This window comes from Pseudophryne corroboree, chromosome 4, assembly GCF_028390025.1.
Source record: "Pseudophryne corroboree isolate aPseCor3 chromosome 4, aPseCor3.hap2, whole genome shotgun sequence".
NCBI classification, from domain to species: domain Eukaryota; kingdom Metazoa; phylum Chordata; class Amphibia; order Anura; family Myobatrachidae; genus Pseudophryne; species Pseudophryne corroboree.
Window position 1 is genome coordinate 9956082 of NC_086447.1, and position 18297 is coordinate 9974378.

Below are 18297 nucleotides of genomic sequence, written 5' to 3' on the forward strand. Positions count from 1 at the left end.
CCCGCAGCGAGCCCGCAAGGGGCTCATTTGTGCTCGCCACACTGTCGGTAAGCCGGCGGTCGGGCTCCCGGCGCCGGTATGCTGGTCGCCGGGAGCCCAACCGCCAGCAGATCGTACTACACCCGTGTAAACCTGTGATACGTTCCTGATATAAAGCGTGAATTTATTTCAATCACCTTATTACATGGTAGCAGAACTGCAGGTGAGGTCAGAGAAAGTCTTAGTTCTACATTAATGACCCAAACCTCCAATCCTGAAGCCTAGAGTAGTGTCTGGTAACGTGGCCGGTAGACGGGTATCACAGGAGGAAATGTCCCAGACAGCACTTAATGTCACAGTGTGGCCGCAGATTGCGCAGTGACTATAGGACGATGGTGGATACTATTGCAGAAGCATAATATATGACACGTGTTTTAATGCCTTTGTTTTATTTCAGTGAATTAATTTTGAACCCAAAATATGAAACAGGATAATTTTTCAGGTGAAAGAAGAGAAAGTGATTGGCTATCGCAGTGTGATCAATGGATCTGAAAGACGGTAAAATCTCGCACCGACACTTTATGCAATAATAAGCAGTATGATTAGCTTTAGTAGCCAATTATTTGTATCTCAGAGAAGTGGAGGTATTGTTGTACCGGAAGATAGACGATCACATAGCGTCCCACCATCCCATCACACTCAAAGGTTTGTGACGCTCCAGCTGCTAATGTGGTAATCTCTCCGCAACTGCAGAACCAATAGGAAAAGAGTTCACGTTAGTGCACGCTGTACGTGATTATGTTCATTACACACAGGCTCTATAATATACTGGCCTCAGGACGTTTTCTATCATTTCTACAGCAATAAACATCAAATAAAATCAAATGATTAAAAAGATTTGGCATTTTAAATAGAATTCCATATTATTCCAAATTCACCCACTAAATACACATTTGGGGCCACATGTAATTGAGTGTTTTTTTCTGAAAAATACAAGTTTAGCGCTAAACTGGCACATTTTACTGGACTTACAAACTCACAAGTGTAATAGGGTTTGGGAACATGCAAACATGTCCCCTGCAATCCCCAAACTCCCAATTGCACACATATAACTCGGACAAGGGGGGTCATTCCGAGTTGATCGCTCGCTAGCTACTTTTAGCAGCCGTGCAAACGCATAGTCTCCGCCCACAGGGGAGTGTATTTTCACTTTGCAAGTGTGCGAACGCGTGTGCAGCCGAGCTCTGCAAAAACAGTTTGTGCAGTTTCTGAGTAGGTCTGAACTTACTCAGCCCTTGCGATCACTTCAGTCTTTTTGGCGCTGGAATTGACGTCGCCCCTCAAACGCCCGGACATGACTGCATTTTCCCTACCACTCCCAGTAAAAAGCCAGTTGACACCCATAAACGCCCTCTTTCTGTCAATCTCCTTGCGATCGGCTGTGCGTATGGTTTCTTCGTTAAAACCACCGCTCAGCAATGATCCGCTTTGTACCCGTATGACGCGCCTGCGCATTGCGGTGCATATGCATGCGTAGTAGAAACCTGATCGCTGCGCTGTAATAGGATTACCAAAAGTCGCAAAAACAATAGACCGGCTTATGGCTGGCGAGTGTGACAGAAGCATGACACAGATCAGAGAGATCTTTCTTCACTTTCACACCCTCCTGACCCCAGGCCAACATTGCTGGGTGACCTTATCATACAGCCCATTAAGAACCTCTGCAATCTGGTGGATCATTAGTAACACCTATCCTTGTTTATCAATGCCTGTTTCCCTATAGAGTGTAGGCATGAGAGCAGGGTCCTCCTACCTCTATGTCTGTCTGTTATACCCAGTTTTCTTTTATCACCGTTGTTTCCATTTGTAAATAGCAATGGAATATATAAGAAACTATTAATAAATAAATAATGAGAAGCCCAGAGCCAATCACTGGTGGAGCTCCTCTGGTGCTGTTAGGTGATTGGCTCAGGGGTTTCCCATTGACAGGAGTCACCTGGGTCCCAGTCATTTGCGCAGAGGAGCAGCATGTGGAAGTCCTGACTGGATCGGAGTGACATTTTATTTAACCTCTGGGATGCCTACATGGAACAAATGGGATGTGTTCTACACTGGAATAGGGGAGTACAGTATTTAGGTTATTTCTACAGGTGACGCAGATTACTACTGGAGAAGAGGACGTGAAGGACAGCGTGGGATGTAGGTAAGTACAGATGTATCCACATTTATCTTGACTGTTAATAGGATTAACTGTGACTGGACAGTCGGACTTAATCCCCTGCTGTATTGTTCTCTGTATTGTATTGCAGTTGAGAACAATAGCTGAAAGGTTTATGCTAATAAGTCATGTTGGGACTAGGCACAGAAAACTACTCAAGATAACGGGGGATACATCTGTATGTGTGAGTGTCAGTATGTATGTGAGTGTGAATGAATGATTTATTTATGTTATTATTTATGTTACTGTCATGGTGTGCGTGTAATATGTTTATTATAATATTTATTTTACAGGTAGAACTACAGGTACCAGCAGGCCTTTTAATTCCCCACACGCTGCTACAGTAATTGTGGTTCTACAAACACCAGCATGCGGGGAGGCTTCCTGGGATCTTTATTTCCACCTGTGAATGATAATATTATTTTATTTCTTACACTTATTGGACTATGAAATCGGCATACACAGCCCGGTAATGCTGGGGATTGCCCCAGACTTCAGCCCTGGCTCTTGAGTGCCCTGCGCAGTGGGCACTCCTTTATTGGAGAGTCCTCACTCCCCAGGGTACCCCAGCCAGGGCTAACTAGTTGGGGATTGATGCTGTGGCCGCTGGGACCCATATAAGCATGTGCTCGGGCTGCAGAACTGCCACCCTGGCTAGTGAAGACCAGTGCTGGTTCCACAAATACGGGAGACCCCTGCATCTCCCCCTCCATAGTTTTGGAACCAGGACTGGTCCAAGAGCTTGGTGCTGATTGTAAAACATACAGGGGAGCTCTACTCATTTTTTTTCCTCACCGGTCCTTTCAGGATGTCAGATGAATGTGGCCATAGATGGGCTTATGGGATGATGACTGTCAAACATTAGACAATGTGTTTGTTGCAAAGAGGCAACAAAAAAGATAGATTGCTTTTTGGAGCACTCTTTTATAACAAGTTTAATATGTAATTTGATATGATTATAATGTTAAAACGTAACCTTTAATTCTTACTCCTAAAATAAAGGGGTTCATCTGAGTAACATCAATTTGTATGTAAATGTCACTCTTTGATGCATTAGTATATTTGCATCCCCCGAAAAATTATACAAATTATATATGTATATAGTTCATGAATTGAATCAATATTTCATACGTGGTAAAAATATATTAATCTGAATGATCACTAGTGACCCATAATTGGATCGTAATCAATAATCCATAATTGAATATTCATATTGATATATTGATCATTGATATACTGTGGAATATGGGATGATGACTGTCCCAGCATCTCTGTAATCGCTAATGCCCCTCGCTTGTCCTTGTCTGAGTGGAACATCTCCTTTACTTCTCCCGACTTGTTCACAGTATTACTCTCGTGGTAGGAGACAATATCTCCTTCTAGTTATTACAAAGCTGATAGTGAATATAGTTGTGCCCAGGAGTGAGCATACTGGACCTTTCAGGAAGCCTTATAAATTATATGAGCTGAGGTGTCCACCGGTGCCTTGGCAAAGACCCATGGTGCAGTTAAAATGCGTCAGTACCAGGCAAGAAGAAGTAAAGGGGATGTTCGGCTCAGACAAGGATTAGCGAGTGGCTTGGCTGAGAGAAGCGACAGATGTCTCTCTCAGCTAATCAGCAGTCAGCCCATTGAAATCAATGGGACTGAGCCCGAGGCAAAATCTGAAGAACCGTCAGCGGGATTGTGAGGTTTTACCCCGGTTTGGGATCCAGGGCATGCAGGGAGATCCAAGCTGTTGCTCAGATTGTCCCAGATCCCAGAATTTTGGGTGGGTCCACTTCCCAGAGAACCGGACCCGCTCATCTCTAGTATTAATATAATTTACTACTGAGATCAGAGTATTGTGGGGGCCTTTTGAAGGCAGGGCCAAATTAACAACAAGGCAAGAGGGGGGACACACATTGGGGGCTCCCACATACAGTATAGCTACATAACCAATATGAGGGCTCTGTGGCATAATGTGAACTGGGGGTCTACATTGTGTTTAATACATTTGTATTGCTGGGAGCATTTGCACATTATACTTTTAGCAGCATTTCTTACTGACATTTTTATTGGTAGGGTCCCTACAAGTTATCCATCATTTGGCCCCCAAACTTTAATCCAGCCCTTTGGGAAAGGTACAGATGGAGCCTCTGTTATCTTTGCTGTTTCTCCGCCTAAACGGAGGTTTAGTCGCACCTAGCGATAGCTTAGGTTGCTGAGTTTAATCACAGATAGACGCGTTGAGGCACGACTACATACTCAGCATGCAATACACATCTCCACCACTGGGTGGCTAATGCTACACTAATCCAGTACTTTAGAGCGAATAGCGGTAGAATGATCTGATGGTACAATGGTCAGAATGATCTGATGGTACAATGGTCAGATGGAGAGGGTCAATTAAATTATATATATATATATATATATATATATATATATATATATAGTTAATACATACAAACATATTAAAACACTTGTCAATTGCCAATTGCTGTGTTATTGAATGTGAGCGTCCAAGTCCCGTAGACAAAGCAATAGAGTAAAAATTCATATAGTTTATGCAGATGCAAATAAAGTGTGAAAGCAATAATGTAGTTTATTGACGTTAAAGTATGTATAGTATACTGTATGTTTTGTACAAAATGAGCGTACAAGTCCCTTAACGGCATATAACAAACACCAATGGGAAGGAATCGCTGCTTACAGAACTTTTACACATGAGCTTGTGTATCTTCCAAGAAGTGGTGTGGGCAATCGGTGAAGTCTTCTGCCAGTAGACCTGGGTTCGATTACCAAAGTGCAAGTGTATTTTTTTCTGACACTCACTTTATTTTTTTATTTTTTTTAATCTATTGTAATATAACATACCAATTAGTATAAATTAGTGTATTTTGGCGTAATTAACTGTTCGAGCAACACAGTACTGTAGATCATCGGCATTAGAGAATCTATGTTGTACTTTATGAGAAGGAATCACTGCTACTGTACCATTTACACATCAAAGTGACTGCAGTTCTCTATCTGAAGTTAATATGCAGTGCAATATTGTGTTGTACATTTATTGTAACCTGGCCTCCCTCGCTGTCTACTGTATGAACTGTGCAGGCTCCCAGGGAGACAGGAAGAAGTGGGATGGGGGTAGGGAGATGCTGGCTTAATACCGTTTTCTGTATTATGAGCATCCAAGTCCACTAACAGCATAAACAAACATTAATGGGAAGGAATGGCTGCTTGCAGTACTTTGACACATCAGCTTGTGTATCTTCTGAAAAGTGGCATAGGCAAACAGTGAAGTCTTTGGCCTTCGATGCTGAGAGTCCGGGTTCGATTCCCAAAGTGCTGGTTCCAGGGTTTCTTTTCTGACACTAACTTTATTATTTACATTTTTTTAATCTATTGTAATATACCTTCACATTCAATAGAAGTGTGCACACAGGTTTTACATAAATCAGGGTAAATCTGTAGGAACAACACATTCCACTATCTAAAATACACATCTGCAAAGAGGACCTGTAGACATACCAATTAATATAAATTAGTTAATTCTGATGCAATTAAATGTTCTAGCAACACAGTACTGAGATCGTCGGCGTTAGAGAATCTGTGTTGTACTTTATGAGAAGAATCACTGCTACTATACCATTTACACATCTATCAAAGCGACTGCAGTTCTCTGTCTGATTTTCATATGCAGTACAATATTGTGTTGTATATTTATTGTAACCTGACCTCCCTCCCTGTCTACAGTATGAACTGTGCAGGCTCCCAGGGGGAAGGGGGGAAGGGAGGTGGGTAGGGGGAGGTGCTGGCTAAATACCATGTTCTGCCTTATGAGCGTCCAAGTTCCTTAACAGCATAAACAAACACTAATGTTTTTTTTAAAATCTATTGTAATATAACTTCACATTCTATAGAAATGTGCACACTTCTAGTCATTACCGCAGAGTACATCCAGGAACTTAGTGAGGAGCTTTTATCTCTCCCCATTATACTTAGATAGATAACACTTTCCTCTGTAGCCTGTAGAGCCGGGTAAGTTACAATCTGTTCGTGCTACTTAGTACTCAAATAGAAACTACTGTACTGAGATGCTAAACACAGTGTTTTGACATCCAGGAACTTAGGGAGGATCTTTCATCTCTCCCCATTATACTTAGAAAGATTACACTTGCCGCGGTACGTTACAAGCTGTTTGTGCTATTCTGCTGGCACCCAAATCGGCTGACTCGCCTTGTGCATGCTCCTGATCATCTCCATAAAACAGCTTGAATTCACCACAACTGACCTATGAATCATCATAAATATCCAAGGACTTACCTTTAACTAGTACTACTCTACGCAGACATCTCTCATTCCTGCGCTGAGATAAACACTGGATTGAATCCTGGATTGAATCCTCTGCACACCTCCACTGAGAAGTACTTCAGTTTGGCAGCTACTGTACTCTGCATTGGACATCCCAGATAAGGTACTGTGGACTACAACCTATCTTTGGCTCCATCCAGCCCCTCACTTAGACATCATCCACCTCTGTTCTCCGAGCAACAAATAAGTGACTTATTGCATTAATCAACTAATATCAGTATATTCAGGCTCTGAATTACTGAAGGCTCACTGTTTCAAACTGCAGGATCCATGTCCCATGACACGTTATCACTACCCCCACAAGAAATCTACTTCAAAGGCCTCTCACACTAAGACTTTTCACACCTACACAGTAGGAATTGGCTTCTAACACCTTTCCACAAGACTGCCTATCCTAGGATAATTGACTAAATCAGCAGTTATTTTATTTAACACTTGCTTCAAATATACACAATAGGTTATAGCAATAACTCTGTTCATAAACCCATTATAATTTTGTATCAGATACCGAATTGGGGGAAATCAAAACACAAACAGGAAAAAAAAACCCACTGCTTTCTCTCCCTCTCTCATTATCATATGCAGCTCATACTTATAGTGATCTATCATTGATGACCCAATGTATACGTATTCCTAAAGCTTCATTCTTTCATTCCGCCCACCACATTCCGCAGTTCCTATCACACCATCACAGGCTTCTATTCTCCAATCCCATGGCATTTTAAAAAGAAAACACCTTAAAATTAGGGCCCACCCTATTGAAATGACTCGCTCATTCGAGTGCATTGCTGCCTGGAGTTCGACAGGATTAGGTTTCACAGTATTTCTCATTTACCGGCTCCTGGAGATGGAAAGAAATTTCTACAATAAATTGCAGACACTGTTGCTGGCCTGGCTCTGGAACATCAAAAATGGCTCATGCTCGGGAATTTCAATGCATGGGTGGATGATGAGCTCTCACGCCTTGGCCAAGACCTCCTGTGCACAATGAATGGTCTGGGCTTCACACAGGTCATTCCTTCTGCCACACATAAAAGTGGTCACACTCTCGATCTTGTCTATCAGATTGGATTAGAAGTCACTGACCTAAAAATAAACCCAGTCACAGACCACCACTCCCTTTGGTTCTCAGTTGCAACTCCTCAAATAAGATCTCTGCCCTTAGAGTTGACCAGGTATCGTCCAAGGAGGGGTATGATCCCCCAGGCTCTTGCTGCAAATCTGTATCTCTCTGCTATACTGGGTGCCTGTGAAGATCCCTGTTCCCTAGTCCGTTATTTTAATAGGGATGTTATGGCTGCAATTGATATTATCGCCCCTGTGTGTATAAGACCTTGTAAACCACAACGTCAAGCTCAATGGTTCGACAACAGCATTAGTGAGCTCAAGGAAAGGGGGCGTAGACTGGAAAGATGATGGAGGAAGACTAACCTAGTGGAAGACAAAATAAAACTAATAAAGCATAACGAAGACTATCAATCGACAATCACTCGTAAGAAATCACAGTTCCTGTCAAATGAGATCACGGCAGCAAACAATAGGCCAGCTCAACTTTTCCGCACAGTGGAGATGCTTTACAAGCCAGCATGCCTGCAGACTGATGAAGCCCTCTCCCAGGCAAGATGCAACAAGTTTGCAAACTTCTTTGCAGATAAAATATCCACCATCCGGAATCTCCACAGTGCCATCACAGGAGTGCCAAACTACAAAGCATGCCAATATAAGCCTCCTGCCTTCATGGACCAGCTTTGACCCAGTGGATGTAAAGGAAACTGCTGAAATTGCTCAAATTTTGCATCCCACCACCTGTGATCTGGACCCGGCCTCAACCAAGCTTCTAAAAGGTTGTATGGATATAATTGGTCCTATCTTTGCAAAAATTGTTCAATGCTCTTTGCAGATAGTCATTTTTTCTGGGACCCCAAAAGGAAGCAATTGTTAGACCGCTTCTTAAAAAACCTAATTTAGATGCTGACTGCATGACCAACTACAGCCCGGTATCAAACCTTCCTTTCCTAGGAAAGGTTATTGAGAAAGTGGTTGCAAATCAACTGGAAACCTGCCTGACAACCCATGATATTTATGATCCATTCCAATCAGGATTCAGGAGAAGACATAGCACTGCAACAGCCTTGGTGTGTGTGTTAAATGATCTTCTGATGGCAAGAGACAGATGTGACTGTTCAATATTAATCCTTCTAGATCTCTCTGCAGCATTTGATACCGTGGACCATGGGCTTCTGATTGAGCGACTGATACATTTCTGTGGTTAGGATGGGACAGTCCTAGGCTGGTTCAAATAATTTCTCACAGGCAGGTCACAGAGTATAGTCTGGATTATACGCATCACCATCAGTGCCATTGTCATGTGGTATCCCACAAGGTTCTATACTATCCCCCATGCTTTTTGCAGTACACATGCTTCCGTTGGGTGAAATAATCAGGCGCCATGGCCTGGTCTACCACTGCTATGCAGATGATACACAACTGTACTTGTCCTTTGCTCCGGGCACTGATAACCCAATAGCAACCCTAAATGGCTGTCTAGCTGAGCTCCAGGAGTGTATGAGCGCCAGCTGGCTGCGACTGAACCCGAATAAAACAGAGGTCGACCGCAACATCAAAGGACAAGACTGCAGCATAGCCAACCAACTGGACTTACACTCGGGGATTCAGAATTACAGACCACTGATCGTGAGCGGAATCTTGGTGTTGTCCTGGATGGTGGCTTGACACTTATACATCAGATATCAGCCACAATCAAATCCTCTTTCACCTGAGGAACATAGCCAGAATCAAGCAGTTAATTCCCTCAGATGATCTGCCAAAAGTCATACATGCATTGGAATAACCTCGATTAGACTACTGTAATGCCCTCTACCTTGGTCTCCCAGCAAAAGAATTGCAATGCTTACAGCTGGTGCAAAACACAGCTGCCAGGCTGTTACCCAACCAGCCCCGTTCTAACCACATAACACCCATCCTCTATTCCCTTCACTGGCTGCCTGTAAGATGGCGAATCATCTTCAAGATTGGCTTACTGAGTTTCAAAGCACTACATGACCAGGGCCCAAGATACTTGAAGCAGCTTCTGACCCCATACTGCCCCACTCGATTACTGCGATCTGTAGATGAATGACTTTTAGCAGTACCTAGAATCTCCTGTAATTCATCTGGGGGTGGAGCTTTTAGTCATGCGGCTCCGATGCTATGGAACTCACTTCCCCGCAACTGCGAGAGGCCCCAACTATAGAATCCTTCAAAAGTTGACTCAAGACTTTCCTGTTTACTCAAGAATTTCCATAATTGTCCCTTTTAGTATCTTCATGCTTCTGTATTTTATGAAAATATACCTCATTCTTTTCTGTACTATATTATGCTATGTATCTGTTAAGCACCTTGAGTCCTATTGGAGAAAGAGCACTATATAAATAAAATTATTATTATTATTAAATACAAAATACTATACAGCGATGCAAAGCACAGTGATTTGGCATCCAGGAACTTAGGGTGGAGCTTTTCTCTCTCCCCATTGTACTTAATACTCTGGGATTTGGACGCTCACATATCCCTAACATCATTAGACCATACTGTACCTGTAACACATTCGTTTGCATCTGTATATGCTGTACTATTTGCGTCTGTACTGTATATACTGTTATAAACTGTATGACATACTGTAGCATAATGTAGCGTAATGAGACGCACCAGTAAAGTAGTTCCTACGCTGTAGTTCAGTATTGCATTTTAATGGAGACCACACGTATGCGCATTAGTGATTTTAAAAAGCGACATCTGGTGGATGATCGCTGGTATTACACTCAAAGGTATTGCCAAATGCTCTGTGTGTCTCCCTATGACCTGGTGCGCCTCCTTCCACCCAGGCATGCTGCATATGCCCGATCGCGACTAACGCCTCAGCCAGCCAAGATAATGGCGGCTCCAGGGCCGGCTCCGGGGCTTGTGGCGCCCCGGGCGGCTTTAGGGGGCGAGGCTTAGTACAGGGGGCATGGTCATTCACGCCCCCTGTACAGCTGAATTGATGTGCGGTGCGCGATGACGTCATCGCGCACCGCACAGTAAAGGACCTCTCCAGGAAGGGAAACTAGACGCGTACGCGGCTAGTTTCCCTTCCCAGCGGCAGCGGACGGGGGCACACACCAGCAGCGGATCTTGCCCTGGTGCGGCGCCCTCCGGAGGCGGCGCCCCGGGCAAAAGTACTGCTTGCCCGTGGCAAGATCCGCTACTGGGCGGCTCCATCTGTAGATGGCGACCAGTGCCTGTTGCATGTCACTGCATTAGAGTATGCCTTCTCTGTGGTCTCCAAGGCATTGGCAGAACCGATGGAACAACTAGGGCTCACCTCTATAATCAGAATTGTTGTAAACATTTTTACATTTTTGAACCTTGACACCTTTGTAAATGTTATACGTCACTGAGCTTCTGAATGGGAGCACTGCTGGGTATTTTCCCATCATTCTCCTCTGATAATTTGCTTTGTTAGAGGTAAGTTACTTAAATAACCATCATGACATCTCTATGAATAATTGTGTCCTCACCTTGGATTGGTCTTTCCATCATTTTCCAGTGAGTTCCCAAAAACAATTTTTGCTCCGTTCAGCCGTTCTGGACAGCAGTCTCCTCGGTTGGTGATAATTATATTGGAGATGTGATAGGAATCCAGTAAGTCCACTCTCCACCAGGGACCAACATCATTACTAGAGTGAAAGCACGACCCATGGAAATAGTTGGGATCTGTGTTTCCATCTATTGCATTCGCACCCAGGCCCAAATATCCAACGGAAGAGTCTAGATGTATAGATGACTGCGTCGCACGGCCTCTAAGAGCAAGATTCTCATATACTGCTGTATGAAAAGATATGACGGGAAAAATACATTACAATTTGGTATTGGGCAGTGTGTTATACTAAACAGTAATAATACAGCACAAGGATTGTCACGATGCACAGTACGTAAGGTAGTGCAGGTTGAGGTCATTGAGTTCGTGAAATGTTGCACCTTTATAAAGTAGTCTATTATCTCTCAGCTGAAAAAAACTGAACAATTATTTCACCACCCAAAAAGATATCTCCAATCAATTCCAAAAATATTTCCAAACTCTCTACACCGAAATTCCAGACGCACCCTTATTGACCAAATCTCTTCTAGATACAATCTGCTTACCAACTTTAAGCACACAACAACTAGAACATTTGGAAGAAGATATCACAGAAGATGAAATTAAAAAGGCTATCCAAGATCTTACACTGTATACATCTCCTGGTCCAGATGGACTGAGTGGAGAATACTATAGAATTATTTCCCCCTCTATTCAAAGGAAAACCCAAATACACTGATTTTAACTGAAGCCCATACCATTTTATAACCAAATCCCAATAAGGGCCCAGAATTAGTGGACTCATTTAGACCAATTAAGCTTATAAATGTTGATTTTAAATGACTGTCAAAAATGATGTCCTCACGTCTACAATCTATAAAGCCTTCTATTCTTACACAACATCAGTGAGGCTTCACACACTACAGGCACTCAGTTTTTGCTATTAGATCTGCATTATCTGCAATAATAGCAACAAAATCTTTGAAAAATCACGACAAGATGCTTTAAAGTTTACATGCGGAAACAGCATTCCATCAGATCTCATGGAAATACCTGTATCAAATTCTAGAGAGAAGAAATTCTGGTCCTTCCTTTATCAGTTTGATAACATTTTTATATACTGAACCTAAAACCACCTTAATAGTCAATAACCTATTTAGTGACCCAGTCAATCTCCAGAGAGGAATGAGACATAGGTGCTGCATGTCCCCTGTCTTGTTCAGGTTAGCTCTGGATCCTTAAGTAAGAATCTAACAGGATATGAAAGTACACCTACACAGTAGGAATTGGCTTCTAACACCTTCCAAAAGACTGCCTATCCTAGGATAATTGACTAAATCAACAGTTATTTTATTTATTACTTGCTTCAAATACACCCAATAGGTTATAGCAATAACTTTGTTCATAATCCCATTATAATTTTGGATCACATACCGAATTGGGGGAAAACACAAAAAAAAAAAAAAAACACTGCTTTCTCTCCCTCTCTCATCATATGCAGCTCAAACTTATAGTAATCTGTCATTGATGACCAAATGTATACGTATTGCTCCAGCTTCATTCTTTCACTCCGCCCACCACGTTCTGCAGTTCCTATCACACCATCACAGGCTTCTATTCTCCAATCCTTTGGCATTTTAAAAAGAAAACACAGGCGCATTCGTGGGAAGCGAGCAGGCCGGAAATGTATTTCCCCCGGTAACCATCTAAGTCCTTTGCCCACCTGCTCACCCCCATACTCAAAGAACAATCAAATAGAAGTGATAACAAAAAGACGGCCCTGTGTTTGGAAGGACAGAACTGTCAACTCTCACTTTGTGACCCCCATACCCAGAGCTCCTGCACTTAACATAAAGAAAACTGAAGGCCCTCTGGTATGCCCAATCAGGTCAGTCCTTTGTAATGCCAGATCTATAAGAAACAAGACTGCAACAATTGCTGACCTTATTGAATCTGCAGATCTAGCCTGTATTACAGAGACCTGGCTAGATGAAAATGCAGCACCTATATTGGAGGCTGCAGTACCAACAAACTACTCTGTCATCCACAACCCAAGACTGGACCGCAGGGGTGGCGGGGTGGCTATCTGCTTCAAAAAAGAACTTAAACTTAGGGTCCACCCTATTGAAACTACTCGCTCATTCGAGTGCATTGCTGCCCGGAGTTCGACAGGATTAGGTTTCAGAGTACTTCTCATTTACCGGCCACCTGGAGATGGAAAGATATTTCTACAAGAAATTGCAGACACTGTTGCTGGCCTGGTTCTGGAACATCAAAGATGGCTCATCCTCGGGGATTTCAATGCATGGGTGGATGATGAGCTCTCATGCCTTGGCCAAGACCTCCTGTGCACAATGAATGGTCTGGGCTTCACACAGGTCGTTCCCTCTGCCACACATAAAAGTGGTCACACCCTCGACCTTGTCTTTCAGATTGGATTAGAAGTCACTGACCTAAAAATAAACCCAGTCATCTGGTCAGACCACTACTCCCTCTGGTTCTCAGTTGCAACCCCTCAAATAAGATCTCTGCCCGTGGAGTTGACCAGGTATCGTCCAAGGAGGGGTATGACTCCCCAGGCTCTTGCAGCAAATCTGGATCTCTCTGCTATACTGGGTGCCTGTGAAGATCCCTGTTCCCTAGTCCGTTATTATAATAGGGATCTTATGGCTGCAATTGATATTATCGCCCCTGTGCGTTTAAGACCTCGTAAACCACAACGTCAAGCTCCATGGTTTGACAACAGTGTTAGTGAGCTCAAGAAAAGGGGGCGTAGACTGGAAAGACGATGGAGGAAGACTAACCTAGTGGATGACAAACTAAAACTAATAAAGCATAACGAAGAATATCAATCGACAATCACTCGTAAGAAAGCACAGTTCCTGTCAAATGAGATCACAGCAGCAAACAATAGGCCAGCTCAACTTTTTCGCACAGTGGAGATGCTTTGCAAGCCAGCATGCCTGCAGACTGATGAGACCCTCTCCCAGGCAAGATGCAACGAGTTTGCAAACTTCTTTGCAGATAAAATATCCACCATCCGGGCTGGAATCTCCACAGTGCCATCAAAGGAGTGCCAAACTACAAAGCCCTCCAATATAAGCTACCTGCCTTCATGGACCAGCTTTGACCCAGTGGATGTAAAGGACACTGCTGAAATTGCTCGGATTTTGCGTCCCACCACCTGTGATCTGGACCCAGCCTCAACCAAGCTTCTAACCGGTTGTATGGATATAATTGGTCCTGTCTTTACAAAAATTGTTCAATGCTCTTTGCAGACAGGCATTTTTCCTGGAGCCCTAAAGGAAGCAATTGTTAGACCGCTTCTTAAAAAACCTAATTTAGATCCCGACTGCATGACCAACTACAGACCGGTATCAAACCTTCCTTTCCTAGGAAAGGTTATTGAGAAAGTCGTTGCAAATCAACTGGAAACCCGCCTGACAACCCATGATATTTATGATCCATTTCAATCAGGATTCAGGAGAAGACATAGCACTGAAACAGCCCTGGTGTGTGTGTTAAATGATCTTCTGATGGCAAGAGACAGAGGTGACTGTTCAATATTAATCCTTCTGGATCTCTCGGCAGCATTTGATACCGTGGACCATGGGCTTCTGATTGAGCGACTGATACATTTCTGTGGTCTGGATGGCACAGTCCTAAGCTGGTTCAAATCATTTCTCACAGGCAGGTCACAGAGAGTATCATCTGGATTATACTCATCACCACCAGTGCCATTGCCATGTGGTGTCCCACAAGGTTCTATACTATCCCCCATGCTTTTTGCAGTATACATGCTCCCATTGGGCGAAATAATCAGGCGCCATGGCCTGGTCTACCACTGCTATGCAGATGATACACAACTGTACTTGTCCTTTGCTCCGGGCACTGATAACCCAATAGCCACCCTAAATGGCTGTCTAGCTGAACTACAGGAGTGGATGAGCGCCAGTTGGCTGCGACTGAACCCAGATAAAACAGAGGTCCTTTTGATACGACCGCAACATCAAAGGACAAGACTGCAGCATAGCCAACCAACTGGACTTACACTCGGGGATTCAGAATTACAGACCAGTGATCGTGTGCGGAATCTTGGCGTTGTCCTGGATGGTGGCTTGACACTTAAACATCAGATATCAGCCACAATCAAATCCTCATTCTTTCACCTGAGGAACATAGCCAGAATCAAGCACTTAATTCCCTCAGATGACATGCCAAAAGTCATACATGCATTTGTATCATCTCGTTTAGACTACTGTAATGCCCTCTACCTTGGTCTACCAGCAAAATAATTGCAACGCTTACAGCTGGTGCAAAACACAGCTGCCAGGCTATTAACCAACCAGCCCCGTTCTAGCCACATAACACCCATCCTCTACTCCCTTCACTGGCTGCCTGTAAGATGGCGAATCATCTTCAAGATTGGCTTACTGAGTTTCAAAGCATTACATGACCAAGGCCCAAGGTACCTAAAACAGCTTCTGACCCCATACTGCCCCACTCGATTACTGCGATCTGTAGATGAAGGACTTTTAGCAGTACCTAGAATCTACCGTAATTCATCTGGGGGTCGAGCTTTTAGTCATGCGGCTCCGACTGTATGGAACTCACTTCCCCGCACAGTGCGAGAGGCCCCAACTATAGAATCCTTCAAAAGTAGACTCAAGACTTTTCTGTTTACTCAAGCATTTCCATAATGTCCCTTTTAGTATCTTCATGCTTCTGTATTTTATGAAAATGTACTTCATTATTTTCTGTACTATATTATGCTATGTATCTGTTAAGCGCCTTGAGTCCTATTGGAGAAAGAGCGCTATATAAATAAAATTATTATTATTATTATTATTATTATTTGAAGTCAATCAAATTGGTGCTCACTCTCTTACATTATTAGCCTTTGTGGACGATTTATTATTATTTCTCTCTAACCCAAAAAATATTCTACAAACAGTTATTGACACAATAACACAATTCGGTCTCATTTCTGGTTTTATTATTTACTTTAACAAATCTATAGCCATGTCACTTACCCAAAACACGTGCCCCATTTGGGTACGCAACCTCAATATTTCATGGTCTTCTTCTAGTATCTCATATTTAGGAAGCCAACTTCCAAAATATATTTCCTTTTTATATACTCTTAACATAACCAAGACAATAAATAAAGTCACTGCCGAACTTACAGAATGGAGCAAAATACAACTTTCCTATTTGGGCAGGGCTCAGTTAATAAAAATCATGTCCTTTCCTAAAATACTGTATCCATTACAAGTCCATTACAAGTCCTGCCGTTAATTCTTACTAATAAAGATGAGAAATCACTGAACAATGTTTTCCGTCAATTTATTTGGAACGGCAACAAACCGAAGATAAGCCTTAACATTTTACAAAAAAGAAAATCTGAAGGAGGCTTTAATGTCCCTCATTTAATGTTCTATAATCAAGCTGCTATATGCAGATATATAAAAGATTGGATCTCTAGTCACAAGAAATACGCTAATGTTGCACTAGAACAGCAACGCATACCAGATATTGGGGATCATTCCGAGTTGATCGCTCACTAGCAGTTTTTAGCAGCTGTGCAAACGCATTGTCGCCGCCCACTGGGGAGTGTATTTTCGCTTTGCAGAAGTGCGAACGCCTGTGCAGCAGAGCGCCTGCAAAATCTTTTCGTGCACAACAAGACCAGCCCTGGAGTTACTTAACCTGTGCGTTGATTCTAACGACGGAGGGACGGCTTTTGATGTCACACACCCGCCCAGTGAACGCCCAGCCACGCTTGTGTTTTTCTATGAACTCCCTGAAAACGGTCAGTTAACACCCAGAAACACCCTCTTTCTGTCAATCACCTTGCGGCAGTTTGTGCGATTGGAATTGTTGCTAGAACCAGTGCAAAACCACAATATTTGACAAATACCTCACGTTTGGCTTTAATGACGCATGTTCAAATTTTAGAAAAAAATAATTTTTACGAGAAATCAACCTTTTTTTGCGAAATTTCAAGCCAAACACTATACCAAATATTTCTTGCGAAGGGTTACACTATCTGACTGGAACAACAATTTACAGTGCATCCAGAAAGTATTCACAGTGCTTCACTTTTTCCACATTTTGTTATGTTACAGCCTTATTCCAAAATGGAATAAATGTATTTTTTCTCTTAAAATTCTGCACACTATACCCCATAATGACATGAGAAAAGTTTTTTTTTAGATTTTTGCAAATGTATTAAAAATAAAAAACTAAGAAATCACATGTACATAAGTATTCACAGCGTTTGCTCAATACTTTGTTGATGCACCTTTGGCATCAATTACAGCCTCAAGTCTTTTTGAATATGATGCTACAAGCTTGGCACACCTAACTTTGGGCAGTTTTGCCCATTCCTCTTTGCCGCACCTCTCAAGCTCCATCAGGTTGGATGGGAAGCGTCGGTGCACAGCCATTTTCAGATCTCTCCAGGGATGTTCAATCGGATTCAAGTCTGGGCTCTGGCTGGGCCACTCAAGGACATTCACTCAGTTGTTCTGAAGCCATTCACAGAGTTGTCCTGAAGCCAGCCCTTTGATATCTTGGCAATGTGCTTAGGGTCGTTGTCCTGCTGAAAGATGAACCTTTGCCCCAGTCTGAGGTCAAGAGAGCTCTGGAGCAGGTTTTCATCCAGGATGTCTCTGTACATTGCTGCATTCATCTTTCACTCTATACTGACTATTCTCCCAGTTCCTGCCACTGAAAAACATCCCCACAACAATGCTGCCACCACCATGCTTCACTGTAGGGATAGTATTAGCCTGGTGATGAGCGATGCCTGGTTTCCTCCAAACATGACACCTGGCATTAACGCCAAAGTATTCAATCTTTGTCTCATCAGATCAGAGAATTTTGTGGTTCTCCTTTCTCCACAGAGGAATGCTGTAGCTCTGAGTGACCATTGGGTTCTTGGTCACCTCCCTGACTAGGGCCCTTCTCCCCCGATCACTCAGTTTAGATGGCCACCCAGCTCTAGGAAGAGTCTTGGCGCTTCCAATCTTCTTTCTTTTACGGATGATGGAGGCCACTGTGCTCATTGGGACCTTCAAAGCAGCAGATATTTTTCTGTACCCTTACCCAGATTTGTGCCTTAAGA

At 43.0% G+C, this 18297-nt stretch overlaps 1 protein-coding gene across 1 annotated transcript in view; it reads right to left on the bottom strand.

Annotated features, from left to right (window-relative positions):
• Positions 1-425: 425 nt before the first annotated feature.
• The window catches only part of LOC134910377 (fucolectin-like), a 96717-nt gene continuing 78845 nt past the window's right edge, over positions 426-18297 (bottom strand). Inside the window, exons 4-5 of the mRNA XM_063918328.1 lie at positions 11110-11416; positions 426-726 (exon numbers count right to left, since the gene is read on the bottom strand). Coding sequence (XP_063774398.1) covers positions 588-726; positions 11110-11416 — 446 coding nt within the window. The 3' untranslated portion in view covers positions 426-587. The remainder of the gene's footprint in view (positions 727-11109; positions 11417-18297) is intronic.